We start from the raw sequence: 18,469 nt of genomic DNA, 5'->3' as shown, positions 1-18,469 counted from the left end.
CTACCCAGTATCTAAGAAAGAACGCTCAGCCCCTGGCTTCTTGTTACCATTTAAGCTGCCAAAGAATCCTAATTAGCTGTCACAGTTCCTTCTTCATGTAGAAAACAGAAAATATGGGAGTAGCAATGGAGCTGGATCCCTTTCCTTCTGACCTTGCCTTTATAGCCAAGGTAGTATCTCTCGAGCCACTCTCATCATATCTTTACTGTTTTCTGAGTCAAACTAACAGAGCCACTTAAATACAATTCTGAAAGTTGTCCATCAACTCATTATCCATCATCAGTTGGAACTCCTGCATGTTTTCTCTTGGTTCTGGAGAAAATTCCCACCCGCCATCCTTTAAATGACCTTGCTTTTTCATATAAAAGTTTGGAGAAATTCTGCTGCACAAATGAATATATGCGTGGCTCCTCACTTCAAAGAGGAGAATGCTGAGCTGGGTTACTTGCTGATTTTTTCCTACTGTAGGGAAGTTTCTCTTGGATATCTGAATCTTCCATGTCACAATCAAGATAGATGGAGCTCTTCTCCTTTATCCACCTTGTGACTCCGTAGATTAGACCCTTCCTTTCAAAAGTTATTGACAAAGCAGCAGGCATTGTTCTAGGCATTGGAAAATCATCAATGATCAAACCAAGAAGGTTTTGGCCTCATAAACGTGGACAGCAAATAGATGAACAAGGTGATGGTGATTAAGTTCCAGGAAGAAAAATAAACCAGGGAAGGTGGGGTGGAGAGTTGGGGAGTGATGGAGCTGGCTTATTACCCTGTGAACTGGGGTCTTTGGAGCTAAGACCTGAAGGAAGTGAAGGGGTGAGCTGTGTGTGGATCTGGTAGAAGAGACAGATGTTTGAAGGTCTTAGGTGGGAGCATGCCTGCAAGGTCTCTGCAATCTTCAGAAGGCAGTCTGGCTGAAGGCAAGGCAAGAAATGAGGTCAGGTGGTGAAGATCCTGAGGACAGGGAGATTGGATGGTCTTAGTGGCAACTGTAAGGCATTTTAGCTTTTATTTTGAGAAAATGGAGAAGCCACAGGACAATTTTGAATGGAGGAGTGATGTGATGTGTCTCACGTTTCTAAAGGAATACTTTCACTGATGAGTTGAGAGTAGTTTTGGGGGTAGTTTTGGAGAGTAGTTTCAGGACAAAATCAAGAGCAGTAACATGCTTGAGGAAGTTGTAGAAAGTTCATTTTACCTTCTAATCTTGACCCCACTTACTAAGTTCTAAATGAAACTTGAAAAGATTTTGTGCAGATACTTCTGAAGTTAAGACTGTAGCTCAGAGGCGAATTCCTACTTATAAAGCAAATATACAAGTGATCGAAGTGGCTCTGATAGATTGCTTTCCCAGCACAGTGCAGAATCAAACTTGTCATAAGAATGTTATATCCATCTTACAACTGAAGAAACTGAGGAAAGGGAAGTTTACATATCCAGACTCGATCTCATTTATAAAGAGCTAGGATTTAAATCCAGACAATCTGACATGAGAGCCCAAACTCTAAAGCATCATGTGCCCACCATGTGCCCACCATGCAATAATCACACAGGATGTGGCACTGGCTGCACCTTTAGACAGGATATAAGCTGCTCAGTTTGCTGCAGTCTTTGCTACTTCCTATCTCCTTTACACATTTAAGTTATTGTGTGGATCCTGTTTTCTGGGGTGATGATCCTTGGTCTAAATGTTTTCTGAGATCCTTTGTGTAAATTCTAGGTCAAAGATGATGAAGAGGTTTCACCTCTTAAATCCATGATTGATGGTGTTGAGAAGAGTTCCCAGGAATGTCTGAACATAATAGAAAGATGTGCTATATTTGACTGGTGATGCTGAGTATTTTGTATGAGGTAGGTTTGCTGATGCTGCTCTTGGCTAACCCAGGATGGAAGGCAAGGTTGGTTTGCCCTCTCTGACCCCATCTATCCCATTTCCCCAAAAGGCAGAATCTTTGCTTGTCCTGATTTTGACTACCAAATAGCAAAGTTGATCTAAGCAAGTTCATTCTGACAAAATTTCAGGAAGGGATAAATATACAGTCTCTCCCAGAAGTATGTTCAGTTTGACAAAAGAGTGTAGGGAGAATGAACGGTTAGTGCAATAGTATGTCTTGTTGGAGGGATTGCAGGCATCCATGTGTGGAGGAGTTATTTTTGGCTGGGAGTGTGGGCTTTCCATGTGCCCTGGTAAATGATCACTCACAGAAGGAAAGCCTGATCGGAGTCCTTGAACAGAGGTGGGCAAATATTTTCTGTAAAGAAATGGATGGTAAGCATTTTTGGCTTTGTGGACTGTGTGATTGCTCTCACAGCTACTTAAGTCTGCCACAGCAGTGCTAAAGCAGTACTGATAAATGGATGGTATGCTCCCAACCTGTTACTATGGCAGCCATAGTTTGCCAACCCATATCCTGAATGATGAGTGACAGAAGCAAAAGCAAAACAGGCCTTGGAAATGGGTATCATGGATCTTGGTTTCTGATGTGTTAAAATTCTTTGCATTCATTTTCCAAGAGAACTTTGCAGGCAGAAATCTTGCCCTAGCCCACTCCCAACAAAATCCATTTAGAAATACAAAAATCCAACCAGATTTAATCCAATCTCATAAAATCCTGAGCATGTACAATTTTAAACATGTGGTTTCTTTAGAGAATATCTCAGGGTGGCACGAAGTACCTTCAGTTTCCTAGATACCTTTAATCTCTCAGCAAAGGGAAGCCAATATTCAATAATTAATGCTTTAGTATCTTATTTCATTTGGAAATGACCTACCCATTTAAAAAACTCGGCCCCCAAATCCCCCCAAAAACAAACCAAAAAACTGTGTGTTCACAGCAGCCAATTGACAAAAGGCTGAAGCAACCCAAGTTCCCACTGATGGATGAATGGATAAATGGTCTGTCCATACGATGGAATATGACTCAACCTTGAAAAGGAAGGAAATTCTGACCCATGCAAAAACATGCATGAACCTTGAGGATGTTACAGTCAGTGAAATAAGCCAGATACAAAGGACAAATACTGTATGATTCCACTAATACGCGGCACCTAGAGTGGTCAAATTCACAAAGACAGAAAGTAGAACAGAGGCTACCAGGGGCAGAGGGAATTAGTGCTTAATTGGGACTTAGTGTTTAAATGGGTACCAAATTTCAGCTCTGCAAGAAGAAAAGAGTTCTGGAGATGGATGGTGGTGACAGCTGCTCAACAATGTGAATATACTTGACAATACTGCCCTGTATACTTTGGAATCGTTAAGATGGTAATCTTATATGTATTTTGTCACAGTTTAAGCAAAAAACCTCTGGGTGCCTCAATATTCTTATCTGAAACATAAGATTAAAAAAACACTATTTCTTGGGGTCATTGTGAGGACCAAAGAAATGCTACCTGCTGTGTAATGAACACCCAGGATACATGAAAACATTGCTATTTCTATTATTATTAAAATACTTCTCATGTTTAACCTGGATCAGGAGTCAGGACCTACTGACGACTCTGAAATGATGCTTTATATATTAGAAACTGGCAAGTGGGTAGAAAGGAAGAGAATCAGGGTCTAAACACTGGGTCCAGGTTTGAGGATGAGAAATACTGTTTTCTCTAAACTGAAACATTTACTCTCAATCAAGCAATAAAAATGTTCTGACACTAGTAAGTCAACTTCAGGGAAGGAACACCGTTATTTGGTGTCCAAATAGGATGCTGCCACATGAAGAGGCGGCAGTAGATGTGCAGGCAGAGATGATGCTGTGCAGCCTATCGGCCCTTTTTCTGCCTCTGCTGTTTCATTTGCATCCAAGAGTGTCTCTACTGATGGCGGGGGGACAAATACGAGTCCCGACTCTGCATCCAGCAGGTGGCTTCACCCCACTCTCTAGCTACAGATTCTATTCCTATATGTGAGGTTTATTTATTTTTTAATATAAATTTATTTCTTTTAATTGGAGGCTACTTTGCAATACTGTACTGGTTTTGCCATACATTGACATGAATCCGCCACAGCTGTACATGTGTTCCCCGTCCTGATCCCCCCTCCCTCCTCCCTCCGCATCCCATCCCTCTGGGTCATCCCAGTGCACCAGCCCCGAGCATCCTGTATCATGCAGCGAACCTGGACTGGTGATTCGTTTCACATATGATAATATACATGTTTCAGTGCAATTCTCCCAAACCATCCCACCCTCGTGAGGCTCTCCCACAGAGTCCAAAAGACTGTTTCATACATCTGTGTCTGTTTTGCTGTCTTGCATACAGGGTTATCATTACCATCTTTCTAAATAACCACTGATACAATCTAAATGTTCATTGGCAGATAAATGGATAAAGGCGTGGGATATTTATACAATGGAATATTACTCAGCCATAAAATGAATGAAATAATGCCATTTGCAGCAACATACATGGACCTAGGGATCATCCTACTAAGTGAAGCAAGCCATGCAGAGAAAGACAAGTATCATATGATATCACTTATACGTGGAAGCTTTAGAAAACAGAGACAAATGAATTTATACACAAAATAGACCCACAGACATAGAAAATGAACTTATGGTTATCTAAGGGAGAAGGAAGGGGGGAGGAGGGATGAATTCAGAATTTGGGATTAACAGATGCGTGTGCTCAGTCACTCAGCCATGTCCAACTCTTCAGGACCCCAGGGACTTCAGGCCGCCAGGCTCCTCTGTCCATGGGATTTTACAGGCAGGAATACTGGAGTGGGTTGCCATTTCCTTCTCCAGGGGATCTTCCTGATCCAGGGACCGAACCCATGTCTCCTATGTCTTCTGCACTGTCAGGTGGATTTTTAACCTCTGAGACACCTGGGAAGCCCAATTAACAGATACACGCTACTATATATAAACTAGATAACCAACAAGGACCTACTGTATAGCACAGGGAACTATACTCAATATTTTGTAAAACTCTGCAAGGGAAAAGAATCTGACACACACACACACATATGTATACATATAACTGAATCAGTTTGCTGTACACCTGAAACTAACACAACATAGTAAATCAATTATACTTCAATAAAGATAAAATTAAAAAACAACAAATGCTAAAAAAGGATATTGAGGAAACAACAGGAACAAATAACTATCCATTGCATGCAAGATGGATTGAAGAAGGGGAATATTTGAGAGGTTATTCTAATCTAACAGCCTTGCTCAATGAAGGAACTCAAGGGATATGTGTTCACCAAATGAAAAGTGTGTTGCCTCTATCAGTGCCTGAAAAGCATCATGCTCCTTCTTGGAGGATGCCATGTCCTACAGCCGAACCGCTTCCCAGGAGCTCTTCCCCTGCAAGTAACACAGGAGAGTCTGAAGAGGAGGCAGCAGGGCTGATTGAACAGGCATAATCCACACGATTTCCCGATTCCTTGGCTGGTATTTAAGAAACCACTTTGGGGACTTTCCTGGTGGTCCAGTGGTTAAGAATCCACCTTGCAATGCAGGGGACGTGAGTTTGATCCCTGGTTGGAGAGATAAAATCACATGTGCCGTGGAGCAACTAAACCCACACACAACTAGAGAGAATCTTTATACCAATGAAATATCCTGCATAATGCAACAAAGATCCCACGTGCTGCAACTAAGACCCGAAAGAGCCAAGTAAGTAAATAAATAAAACAACAAAAAAAGGAGCCACTTCTCTCTGGGAGAGGACAAAAATGATGAGCCCCAGTAAAAGATCAGCAGACTGAGAAAAAAAAAGGGACTCAAGAGGATGCCCTCTCCTCGTGGCTCTCTCTGTGGCTGATCAGGTGATGGGAAGTTCAGCAGGGGTCCCCAAAGCAGGCTGCCTGGCGGGCAGGGCCCCCACTACCCTCCTCTCCTCCTCTGGAGCAAGGCCACTGCCAAGACAAGCCATAGCCTGCAGCCCACAGCACAGCACCCCACTGGGGAGGCAATCTCTGCTACTCCTTTGCTCTCTTGGGGTTGTTAAGTGTCTCATTCCAGTCCTGAAATCACACTCCTTCCCCCGGCAGCGGCGGTCTGCTCCTGTGGCAGGAACACTTCTGGCTGGATCAGCCTTGGGAGAACACGTCAGGATTGATTAAGCCCAGTTTCCCACCCTTGTGAGTTTCTGCTGGAAAGCAGGGTAGGTCCTGATGCTGTCACAGTATTAGAAGATGCTGAAGCAGGCTCACTGAATCCAGCTGCGATGTGCAGGGGCTGACCTCCCTTCACTGGTAACAGAGGACTTTTCTGCCATTTGGGGAAGATACTTGTCTGTTTAGGAGCAGTTAATGAGCGCTTTAAAAACAACTCAGCAAAAAAAGGAAACCTCCTACACTATTGGTTGGAATGTAAATTGGTGCAGCCACTATGGAGAACAGTATGGCGGTTCCTTAAAAAACTAAACATAGAGCTACCATATGATCCAGCAATCCCACTCTTGGGCATATATCCAGAGAAAAATCTAATCTGAAAAATACATGCACCCAAATGTTCACAGCAACATTACTTACAATAGCCAAGACGTGGAAGCAACTCAGTGTCCACCAACAGATGAATGGATAAAGATGTGGAATATATACACTGAAGTGAAGTGTTAGGTGCTCAGTCCTGTCTGACCCTGTGACCCCATGGACTGTAGCCCACCATGTTCCTCTATCCATGGAATTCTCCAGGCAAGAATACTGGAGTGGGTTTCCATTTCCCTCTCCAGGGGATCTTTCCAACCCAGGGATTGAACCTGGGTCTTCTGCATTGCAGACAGATTGTTTACCTTCTGAGCCACCGGGGAAGTCCGTATCTACACTGGAATATATTAAAAAAAGAATAAAATAATGCCATCCATAGCAACATGGATGGACCAAGAGATTATCACACTAAGTAAAGAAAGAGAAAGGCAAATATCACATGACATCACTTATATGTGAAATCTAACTTTTGAACTTATTTGCAAAACAGAAACAGACTCACAGATAGAGAAAATAAAGTTATGATTACCAAAGGGAACATGTCGGGTAGGGGAGGGATGAGTTAGGAGTTTGGGATTAGAGATACACACTACTATATATAAAACAGATAAACAATGAGATCCTACTGTATAGCACAGAGAACTATATTTAATATCTTGTAATAACCTATAATGGAATAAATGAAAAAGAATCTCTCTATATATATCTATAAAATATGTGTCTCTCTATATTCTACTACCATATATCTGAATACCTTTGCTGTGCAACAGAAATGAACTCAACATTGTAAATCAACTGCTGTTCAGTCATTAACTCATGTTCAACAAGTCGTGTCCGACTCTCTGAGACCCCATGGACTACAGCACACAGGCTTCCCTATTCTTCACTGTCTTCCCGGAGTTTGCTCAAACTCACGTCCATTGAGTTGGTGATGTTATCCAACAATCTCATCCTCTGTTGTCCCCTTCTCCTCCTGCCTTCAGTCTTTCCCAGCATTAGGGCCTCTTCCAATGAGTCAGCTCTTTGTGCATGAGGGGGTGTCAAACTACTGGAGCTTCAGCTTCAGCCTCAGTCCTTCCAATGAATATTCAGGGCTGAATTCCTTTCGGATTGACTAGTTGGATCTCCTTGCTGTCCAAGGGACTCTCAAGGGTCTTCTCTAGCACCACAATTCAAAAGCATCAATTCTTCAGTGTTCAGCCTTATTTATGGTCCAACTTTCATGTCCGTGTTTCAAGTAAAAAAAAAAAAAAACAAAACAAAACTCAGCAAGCATTTCAGGAGTGACTCTTGAGCCCAAATCAGTCTTCTTTGCTATGTGTAAAAGTGTAGTTTGGCTTTGCAGTACAGCCACTTCCCACAGGGCAACTATGGGGCTCTGTTCCCTGACCTCCATAGCTCTGCCCGTCCTAAGTGGCTGCATGCAGTATATGCTGTTTCTGTTTCTCGGAGGCCCCCACCGTATTCTGTGGTGAGAGCACAGAGTTCCTGGGGCTGGAGAGGGCCTGCCCCTCTCCCCCAAACCCCTCCTTTTTTAGTTCGTGTCCTTTGGAGTGATGTAGGCAGAGAGTCAGACACGATTGAGCGACTGAACTGAACTGAACTGAGGCTTTGGACAGTCGGTGTTTTAGGCTGTCTAAGCTTCAAGGATAAGGAGGTGACCTAAACAGGTCCCATGAGAGCATATCCCAGGTCTTACACTGGACTGGCCCAGCAGACGTAGATTCTTTCCTGTTGGATTTGAACTGGTTCTGAGGCATCCATTTTGCTCCCACAAGGGCAGCCTCTGTCAGAATGAAACTCACCCACAAGAAAGTGTGGCTATATGTGAGGGGGTGGGAAAGAGAGAGAGAATGTTCGTGTGGTTCTGAACAAATCCCTCAGAAATTAGTCCTGACTGAACTCTCCAATGACGTCAGCCACACTTTTTTCCTATTTAAACTGAAGTCAGTGTGGGTGGAATTTCCTGTTATTTCCAACTCCTAAGAATCACAATAGATATTCTCATCAATATCTGAAATGCATCCGTGAGGGACCTGCTGCCTTCTTAAAAACCCAGCAGCCTTGGGAGACACAAGGTAACATGCCTTCATGTAATTTATGATTCAGACCAAATGAGTTTTCCAGTGGGTCTCCTGAGAGATGGTTTGGTATGGAGGGAGGAGAATGCAAGAGGTTATTGGGTCTCTGGCTAGAGAAAGAAAAGAAAGCAAATGAAAATAAAAAGATGTTGGGGGTGGGGATAGATGGGCGTTAAAGACAGACCTACTGCTTAGAGATTTCCCAGGAGCCTCTGAGCAGGTGTTGAGATGCTTCTCCAAGGATTTCTTGGCTTTCTTTCTCAAGGGCTTCCGAATGGCACCAAAACATTATCTACAAAACATTATCTCTCTCAACACCTGTGATTCATAGAGCAGCATGGTGACAGCTGTGCAGGCTGTGGGGTTTGATTTTCAAGTTATTCACCAGGTGGTGAGGCCTGTGGATGGACGTGAAACTGAACACAGGAAGGTTTTCCACTTTCCTTGAGTCTCTGCATTTCTGACAATGATTTCATGGACTCCCGAGACAACCCAAGTCATTCTGTACTCTTTAGGGCACAAATATAAACACAGATTTCTTTGGTGACTGGTATTATAAGATAAACAGAATTGCTTTACACAGAAAAGGATTCCATTGGTTTCTGTTTAGGCAGTAGTGCGGTGGGATTCGAGGTCTTGAGCAGTATCATAAGTTCTTGATTTTTCTGCACAGTGGTTCTGACTTCCTCTATTGTTTCTAATTCCCTAGCAGGTTCCTTTCTCAAGATGGAATCTGGACATCCTTGGTGGTACAGTGGATTAGAATCTGCCTGCCAATGCAGGGGACATGGGTTTGATCCCAGGTCCAGGAAGATTCCACATGCTGTGGAGCAACAAAGCCTGTGCACCACAGCTTCTAAGCCCACAAGCTGCAACTGCTGAACCCATGTGCTACAATTGTTGAAGCCTGTGTGCCTAGAGCCCGTGCTCCACAGTAAGAAAAGCCGCTGCAATGAGAAGGCTGTGCTCTGCAGTGAAGAGTAGCTTCCACTTGCAGCAACTAGAGAAAGCCTGCACACAGCAACAGAGACCCAGGGCAACCAAAAATTAAAAAAAAAAAAAAAAGATGGAACTTAATAACTCTGGCATATCCTCTCAAGGATAAGCAGTAAGAACGAAAGGAGAGAAAATGTTCTCTTACAGGAGTTTCAGCCAAAGCCAAACCCACCGATTGGGATTCAATACCGTGTCTCCCCCTGAGCCAATGAAAGTCTCTGGAGGGATGCAGTGCTGTGATTGGCCACTGTGGGTCACATGGCCACTGGAAGCTGGGTTGGACACCATACCATTTAAATTGCATAGATTTAAAATAAATGAGGCATGGTTATGAAATACACAGCATGGGAACACAGTCAATAACTATGTAATATCTTTATGTGATGACATAATAACTACACTTAGCGTAGTGATCATTTTGAAATATATAGAAATCTCGAATTACTCAGCTGCATAACACAAACTAACATGGTGTTGCAGGTCAACTATACTTCAAAAACAAACAAACAGACACAAAAGAGATCAGATTTGTGGTTATCAGAGGTGTGGGGTGAGGTGAGAGGGCATTGGATGAAGGCAACCAAAGATAGACTCCTAGCTATAAGATAAATAGGTGCTAGAGATGTAATGTACAACATGATAAATAGAAGTAACACTGCTGTCTGTTACATATGAAAGTTGTTATGAGAGAAAATCCTAAGAGTGCGCATCACAAGAAAAAAAATTTTTTTTTTTCTATTTCTTTATTTATGTATCCCCCTGGAGTGAGAAGCAACTCGCTCCAATATTGCCTGAAGAATCCCATGGACAGGGGAACCTGGCGGGCTCAGAGCAGCAGAGCACACAATTATATATCCATGTGAAGTGAGGGACATTCACTGAACTTATCATGGTCATCATTTCGTAATGTACGTAGGTTAAATCATTATGCTGGACACCTTAAACCTATACAGTGCTGTATATCAATGATATCCCAATCAAACTGGAAGAAAAAATTTAAATAAATTTTTAAAAGTAAAATATTCAAGACTCTCATACAGTGAAGTTAAGTCACAAAGAGGAAAGCAAATACCGTAGATCACGTATAAGTGGAATCTAGAAAAATGGTACAGATGAACTTACTTGCAAAGCAGAGACAGAAACACAGATGTAGAAAACACAGATGTAGAGAACACACGTATGGATACCAAAAGGGTGGGTAGGATAAATTGGGAGACTGAGATTGGCATATACACACTACTGTGTATAAAACAGATAACTAATGAGAACCTATTATATCGCATAGGGAACTCTACTCAGTGCTCTGTGGTGACCTAAATGGGATGGAAATCTGAAAAAGAGCAGATGTAGGTATGCATATAACAGATTCACTTTGCTGTATAGCAGAAACTAACACAACATTGTAAAGCAACTATACTCCAATAAAAATTAAAAAAAAATAAAATAAAGAATTGGGGGGGGGAAGCAAAAAAAAACTTGCATGAATTCAGTGGAGAGATTTTTAGAGAATATCCGCTTATTGTTATCAGAAAAAAAGCAAATGGAAGCTGCAGGACAAAGCTCCCTGTCCTCTGTAGGAATCAGTAGGACTTTCTAAAAGCAGTGCAAACAGGAAGAAACTCACAGTGAATGATTTACTTAATTCATAATAAATAACCAACAAAGACTGTCTGGAATATAACATGCCACCCCCAACATTGCAAACTGAAAGCTGGTGCAAGTTTTAGCAACAGACCTCCCCAGGGGTATTTATGGTTTCTGTGATCTTTCTCTTCTGTAGGTTCATCTTCAGAGTTTCCTTAGTGTTTTCCTGGAGCCATGATGGAGAGGATCCTTAGTAAATAATAAGCTAGATCGAATGGCATATGATTTTTACAAAATTTTACAGCACTTACTCAGAGGGCTTCCCTGGTGGCTCAGTGGTAAAGAATCCGCCTGCCAATGCAGGAGACACAGGTTTGATCCCTGGCTCGGGAAGATCCCACGTGCTGCAGAACAACAAAGCCCCTGCCCCACACATCCTGAGCCTGTGCTCTAGAGCCTGGGAATGGCAAATACTGAGCATACGTGCTGCAGCCACTGAAGCCTGCAGGCCCTAGTGCCCACACTCCGCAACAAGAGACGTCATCACAATGAGAGGCCTATGCACCACAACTCAAGAGTAGCTCCTGCTTGCTGCAACTGGAGAAAGCCAGGGCACACCAACAGAGACCTAGCATGGCCAAGAATAAAATAAATAACATCATATATATATATATATATATATATATCTTGCTCAGGAAAGACTTTAGCAAGAAGATGAAGTCTGGCAACCATCGAGGGGAAGAGAGTTAGGAGCAGAAGGGTGTCTGACCTGTTAGAGGAAAAGCGAAGTCCACAGGGTGCTGGGAACAGAGGTGGCGAGAGGGAGCATGACCAGAGTGAGGTTCGAGTTGAGGCAGGCATACCGGCTGGGCTGTACTTCCCCTGTCCTGGTAAACCCTTTAGCTTTACCTTTGAGGTGGGAGGAGGCCAGTGGATGGTTCTGAGCTAAGGAATGACATCACTAGGCTTCCATATGAATCAGCCCAGCTGCCGCAGGCGGCCACTGGGACGCCAACAAGAAGGTCACTGCTTTGATCCAGGAGAGTTATGGTGGCTTGGGCTGGGGTGGTGGCTGTGAGGACTGCTTGGCTCCTGGGTGTGTTTAGAAAGCACTGCCAATGGGGTTTGCTAAAGGACTGGATGTGGGGAGAGAGAGAGAACAAGGAATATGGATGTGCTAAGAATGTGCCAAGATTCTGGTCTGAGCCACTGGGGAGATGAATGTACCATGTACTGAGGTGAAGGGAATTCTGGGTGGGATGTGTTGTATACTGTCACATGGCTTGGTCATCTTCTCACAGCACTGCCTTCTCTCAGAGACACTAAGGACAGGGCCGTGCCTCTAACCTGTGCCCCAACACCTGAAACTGGACCCAGCGCTCAGCGACGACTCAATCTGTGTTTGTCCACTGCTTTCTTGTGAGTGGAAACGCTCCCTGGGGTTCACGTGGGGTCAGAGAGGCCCTTCAGTCCCTGAGCAGAACAGGCAGGAAGGCTGGCGGGCTCTGACAAGTCCTGGGACCACAAGGATGGGAGGCCCCCGCCCTCCCCACTGCATCCCTTCTGGGATGGGGGCGTTTGCTGGGAGGCTGGCTCAGAGGAGGTGCCAGGAAGCTCTGTCTGCACAGTGGGTGGTGACAGCGTGACAAACCCCTCTCCCCTGCAGACTGGCATCACAGTACAAGCTGCTTGGCAGAGCAAACGAGGCGCCCCCTCCCTCCCCAGGCATCGCATCCCCCAAAAGGCCTTTGTTTTAGATCACTTTTGCATTCAATTTAAAAGGTGAAAGCAGCAGCCAGAGAGGAGGGGGTCTTCAGCATTTAAACCAGGGATGGGGAGAGCTGATCACCCCGTCACTAACTCATGGAGAATCCTACTGGTTAGCTAGGGGAGTGGAGCCACTTGTGAATCCTCACCGATCCTCCAAAAACGCTTTGTGCTATGAAATCATCCTAGAGCGTGGCCGCATACACATCAACCTAGTATCTGATGCTGCCTTCTCTCCCCTTCCTAGCCGGTGCGGTCAGCGGGGGTCAGTAAGCTCTATTTGGATGGTGGTCCCTCATCCCTCGGCCATCCTCCCTAGGCGTGTGGAAGAGGTCACAGCAGTTGGAAACACAGACGGTCAGGACCATCGCCAACCAGGACTAACATTCCCCACCAACCCCCGACCACCTCCTGAAGCACCATGTCCTTCTCATCCTGATCTAATCTCAGGCAGGGAATGGAAGCAACAGGATAATCAGAGTGGGATGGGGGATGGGGGATCTCGGGGGACCCTGTGGTCCCAGCCGGTTGAGGAGCAGTGATGCTGACCCGACAGTGGATTTCTGCAGGGAGCCGGGGTGTCAACTTGCCTTAATGACGTCTTCATCAGACGATCGACACTCCACAGACTTGAGGTCTGTCACCGCGCCATCCTCCTCCACAGAGACTACCTTCACGGGCACGGCCACCGTCTTCCCAGTGAGGATGGCTGTGTTCAGGATTTCTGCCTCCTGGAAGAGCAAACGTATTCCACCATTACATCCTGACACTCAATGCAGACCGCCTTCCCTCGGGCTCCCTGTGAAGAACCTGCCCCCACTCAGGCTCAGGAAGCCTGGCATTCTGCACCAGCCGAGGGGTCCTGGTGGCCCAGGTAATGTTCCTCCATCACCCAGACTTTCGAGGAGATGAACATGATGGAGAGGGGGTATGGGATGCGAGGCGGGGTGGGGGGGTGGAGCAAATTCATCATGAATATTGTATTTGACAAACTTCACCATGCACCAAGAACTGTCCTAGCACGTGTAAGTAAGGACATATGAAGTCTCACAGAATCATTTCACGTGCACTCAGATTTGCTCTACTCTGTGGGTGGCACAGAGAGGTTCTGTTACTTGACACAGCTAAGAAATGGCAAAGGTGGGATTAGAACCCAGGATGTTCAACCCCTGAGTCCACGTGTTCATGTTCCAATTGGTCTAAACTCACACAAAAGGATTCTGATGCAAGCAGTCAACTGCTGGCCAGGGAACAGGATGCCTAATGCGCGGGACATAAGGAGACTGAGAGGCTGTCACTCTGTACGCTGTGGCTCTTGCTTCCTTTCACTTCCTGTCACTCCTCCAAGGTTATCCCAGACTCTGTATGTGTCTGGAATGCTATGACGACCCCAGTGACACCCGCAGAGCCCCATCGATGTGACACACGCACGCACAACACTCACCCCAACATGCACTCTCCCTGCTAAACACTTCCTCCACAGCTCAGCTCAACATGTGTCCTTTGGGACCTCCCTGTTTGCCTCTGTTATTTGCTTTCAGAGCCAAGAACATGACAGTCCCTGAGAGCCCAGGAAAGAAAGGCATGGGCTGTCCTTTGGGGCATCTGACACCACTGCAGTTTTGCTATTCCTTATAGCAAAACTTATAGTTGTTCAATCCTTTCATTCTTCGACACGGTAAGCTCTGTGGGGCTGCCTCTGCTTCCTGCTCAGCAGAACCTCACCCAGAGCCTGTGGAAAGCATGGAGAAGAACCCAGCAAGAAAGGAACTGGAATCCACACTAGCATCTTCATCTCCTTGTTCTGTACGTTAGCCTTCTGTGCGTAAGTCCCTTCCTTTTAATTTTTTTATTTTTTACTGACATATAGATGCTTTGCAATGTTGTGTTATTTGTGGTACATGGCAAGGTGATTCATATATGTATATATATATATATTACTTTTCAGATTCTTTTCCATTATTGGTTATTCTAAGGTACTGAATATAGTTCCCTGTGCTATACAATGGGTCCTTGTCGTTTATCTCTTTTATATATAGTAGAGTGGAAAAGGAAATGGCAACCCACTCCAGTATTCTTGCCTGGAGAATCCCATTGACAGAAGAGGCTGGAGGGCTACAGTCCACGGGGTCGCAAAGAGTCGGACACGACTGAGCGACTCACACATGCACACACACATATAGTAGTGTGTACCTGTCAATCCTAAACTCCTAGTTTATCCTTCCCCTGCCTTCCTTTTTGGTAACCACAGTTTGTTTTCTATGCCTGTGAGTCTATTTCTCTTTTTGTAGGTAAGTTCATTTGAATAATTTTTTTTTAGATTCCACATGTAAGTGATATCATGTGACATTTGTCTGTCTGAGTTCTCTCTTCTTGGCAATGGGTACCTTTTCTCTGTGTTGGGAAGATCCCCTGGAGAAGGAAAGAGCAATCCACTCCAGTATTCTTGCCTGGGAAATCCCATGGACAGAGGAGCCTGGTGGGTTACAGTCCATGGGGTTACAAAGGATTGGATATGACTCAGCAACTGAGCATGCACGCGCCTTTTCCTGGACATCGAGCAAGCATCCTCACTCTGCACTTCTGTCTCCAGCAAGCCCATGCCTTCTAGGGTTACTGTCACACTCTTGCGGTTTGTGCGCAGTCCCATGGGATCCCATGAGCCTGTTTCTCAGGTGGAGAACACTGAGCCCCAAGCAATAAGAATCTCATTCCTCTCATTTGCCTCCTCTAACCACATGAAGATCAAAATTCCCATATAAGCCTCAGTCTTTGTGCAACAAGACATTCAAGTTCTAGCCCTCAACATTCTTGGTTCAATCCCCATTCATCACATGTCAGTTGTGTTCCTAAGAGATCTTATGTGAGTGTGCACGCTGAGTTCCTTCTATTCATCTGAACTTGACCAGCTGAGCCTTTTATGTCTTTTAGAGACAGGCTTGCAGAGATTCTTGTTAATTTGGTTTTCATGTGAAATTAAAAACGCCCATTTAGCTCTATGCCAGAAGAAGGCGTAGAAGTTTATCAGCTTAAAATTATATAACCGTTTCCCTTATGTTAACTTTCTATTTCTTATGTAAGATTTTACTTTTCCTTTATAGGACTCAGTTCATTTTATAATTAGTTCATTTGGCTTAGCCTTTGGATATGATAATATATATTTATATACACATACATGGATATATATGTGTGTGTATATATACATATATATATATAGTTTCTTTAATTCTAAAAGACAAGACTACAGTTTGTAATGTTCCTGAATTTCAAAGACTATGCCTCAAACTGTCTGAATATGCATAGGCCGTCAAATGCCCCATTGCTTATGCACCTTTTTTCCCTTCCCTGTGGGTTTCCAGCGGATTTTTATTTTATTTTGGGTACAAACATAGTAAAAGAATGAAGGAACCCAATCAGCATGGTGTTGCTACTTCCCGCTGCCTCTGGGGAGGAAAAAGGCCAGGCATATTTTTCCACTCTAAAGGGTAGAGATCAAAAGGAACTGTTCACACTTTGAGAAGAAGTGGAAAAACGCAATTTAACTCTTGGGCCCAAACTGGCTCATCTCTAAGGGAAAAAGCAGACTAGAGAAACAGCATTAGAACATCAGCTTCAGGGAAAACAATTTTGCACACCAGAGGTAGAAACGTAAAGAGCATCTCTGCCCCAACAATAAAGCTCAAAAGGCCTGTAACGCATTTGCAGTCAGGTCAGCATTGTGAGAAATGACCCTGGGATAACCACTGAGCAGCTGTGAGCCCACAGGTCTGGGATGTTTTCTTATCCTCTAAACAGAATGCATCTGGAGAAGGAAATGGCAACCCACTCCAGTGTTCTTGCCTGGAGAATCCCAGGGACGGGGGAGCCTGGTGGGCTGCCGTCTGTGGGGTCGCACAGAGTCGGACACGACTAAAGTGACTTAGCAGCAGCAAACAGAATGCATCGGTCTGTCTGCAAGATCTCAGTGGGGATTAGGGACCAAGCTTTCAAGCCTGGCATTTTCCTGCCTCCTCTGTGTGATTCTTTGATATCAAGAAACCTCTCTTTACTCTGCTTAATATTCAGCAACAATCTAAATGGGAAAAGGAATTGAAGAAGAATAGACACACGCATATGTATCCCTGAATCACTTTGCTGCACACCTGAAACCAACACAGCATCGTTAACCAGCTGTGTGTGTGTGCTCAGCTGCTCAGTCACGGCCGATTCTTTGTGACCCCATGGACTGTAGCCCACCAAACTCCTCTGTCCATGGAGTTTTCCAGGCAAGAATACTGTAGTGGGTTTCCATTTCCTATTCCAGGTTATATTCCTGACCCAGGGATCAAACCTGTGTCTCCTGCATCAGTAGGCAGATTCTTTACTGCTGAGCTACCTGGGAAGCCAACTTCAATATAAAATAGAAATTAAAAAAGAAACCTAGATCTAATCCATGCAATAATTCATGGACTTCATGGTTATACAAAGCAATATATTTCCTAGTGCTTCAAAAAACAAAAAACGTTCTTGCTGTGTTTTTTGGAATTAGTTACGTTTGGTTCTTTTGCTTGTATTAGTAAGGTTTTTAGGGATAAAAGTGAAAGAGGAGAGTGAAAAAGTTGGCTTAAAGCTCAACATTCAGAAAACGAAGATCATGGCATCTAGTCCCATCACTTCATGGGAAATAGATGGGGAAACAGTGTCAGACTTTATTTTTGGCGGCTCCAAAATCACTGCAGATGGTGACTGCAGCCATGAAATTAAAAGACGCTTACTCCTTGGAAGAAAAGTTATGATCAACCTAGATACCATACTGAAAAGCAGAGATATTATTTTGCCAACAAAGGCCCATCTAATGAAGGCTATGGTTTTTCCTGTGGTCATGTATGGATGTGAGAGTTGGACTGTGAAGAAGGCTGAGCGCCAAAGAATTGATGCTTTTGAACTGTGGTGTTGGAGAAGACTCTTGAGAGTCCCTTGGACTGCAAGGAGATCAACCCTGGGATTTCTTAGGAAGGAATGATACTAAAGCTGAAGCTCCAGTACTTTGGCCACCTCATGCGAAGAGTTGACTCCTTGGAAAAGACTCTGATGCTGGGAGGGATTGGGGGCAGGAGGAGAAGGGGGCGGCAGAGGATGAGATGGCTGGATGGCATCACTGACTCGATGGACGTGAGTCTGAGTGAACTCTGGGAGTTGGTGATGGACAGGGAGGCCTGGCATGCTGCGATTCATGGGGTCACAAAGAGTCGGACACGACTGAGCGACTGAATTGAACTGAACTGAACTGAAGGACTTCCCTGGTGGTCCAATGGTTGAGGACCTGCTTTCCAGTGCAGGAGACAAGGGTTCGATCTCTGGTCCAGGAAGATCCCATATGCCATGGGGGCAATGAAGCATGTGTGCCACAACTTCTGAGCCCCTGCTCAAGAGCCCATGCTCCGCAGCAAGAGAAGCCTGAGTCCCACAGCAAAGACCCAGCATAGACAACAAAGAAAGAAGGCAACATAAATACAGTTCTGAGTAGTGCAAAAAATTAAGAAAAGATGAAAAAAGAAGAGCGTCTTCTCTTGTGCATTGCTGACTTTCTCCAGGAGGTGACTGTTGTGTGGACAGCTCACAAAAGTCT

General features: G+C 44.5%; 1 protein-coding gene across 1 annotated transcript in view; it reads right to left on the bottom strand.

The window, feature by feature from the left end:
• Positions 1 to 18,469, bottom strand: part of TMEM132D (transmembrane protein 132D) — an 883,628-nt gene that overhangs the window by 119,741 nt on the left and 745,418 nt on the right. Inside the window, exon 5 of the mRNA XM_068990253.1 lies at positions 13,452 to 13,592. Coding sequence (XP_068846354.1) covers positions 13,452 to 13,592 — 141 coding nt within the window. The remainder of the gene's footprint in view (positions 1 to 13,451; positions 13,593 to 18,469) is intronic.

Source organism: Capricornis sumatraensis, chromosome 17 (assembly GCF_032405125.1).
Source record: "Capricornis sumatraensis isolate serow.1 chromosome 17, serow.2, whole genome shotgun sequence".
Classification (NCBI taxonomy): Eukaryota; Metazoa; Chordata; class Mammalia; order Artiodactyla; family Bovidae; genus Capricornis; species Capricornis sumatraensis.
The sequence above is the reverse complement of the archived record's forward strand: the minus strand, read 5'-3'. Positions and strand labels throughout refer to the sequence as shown.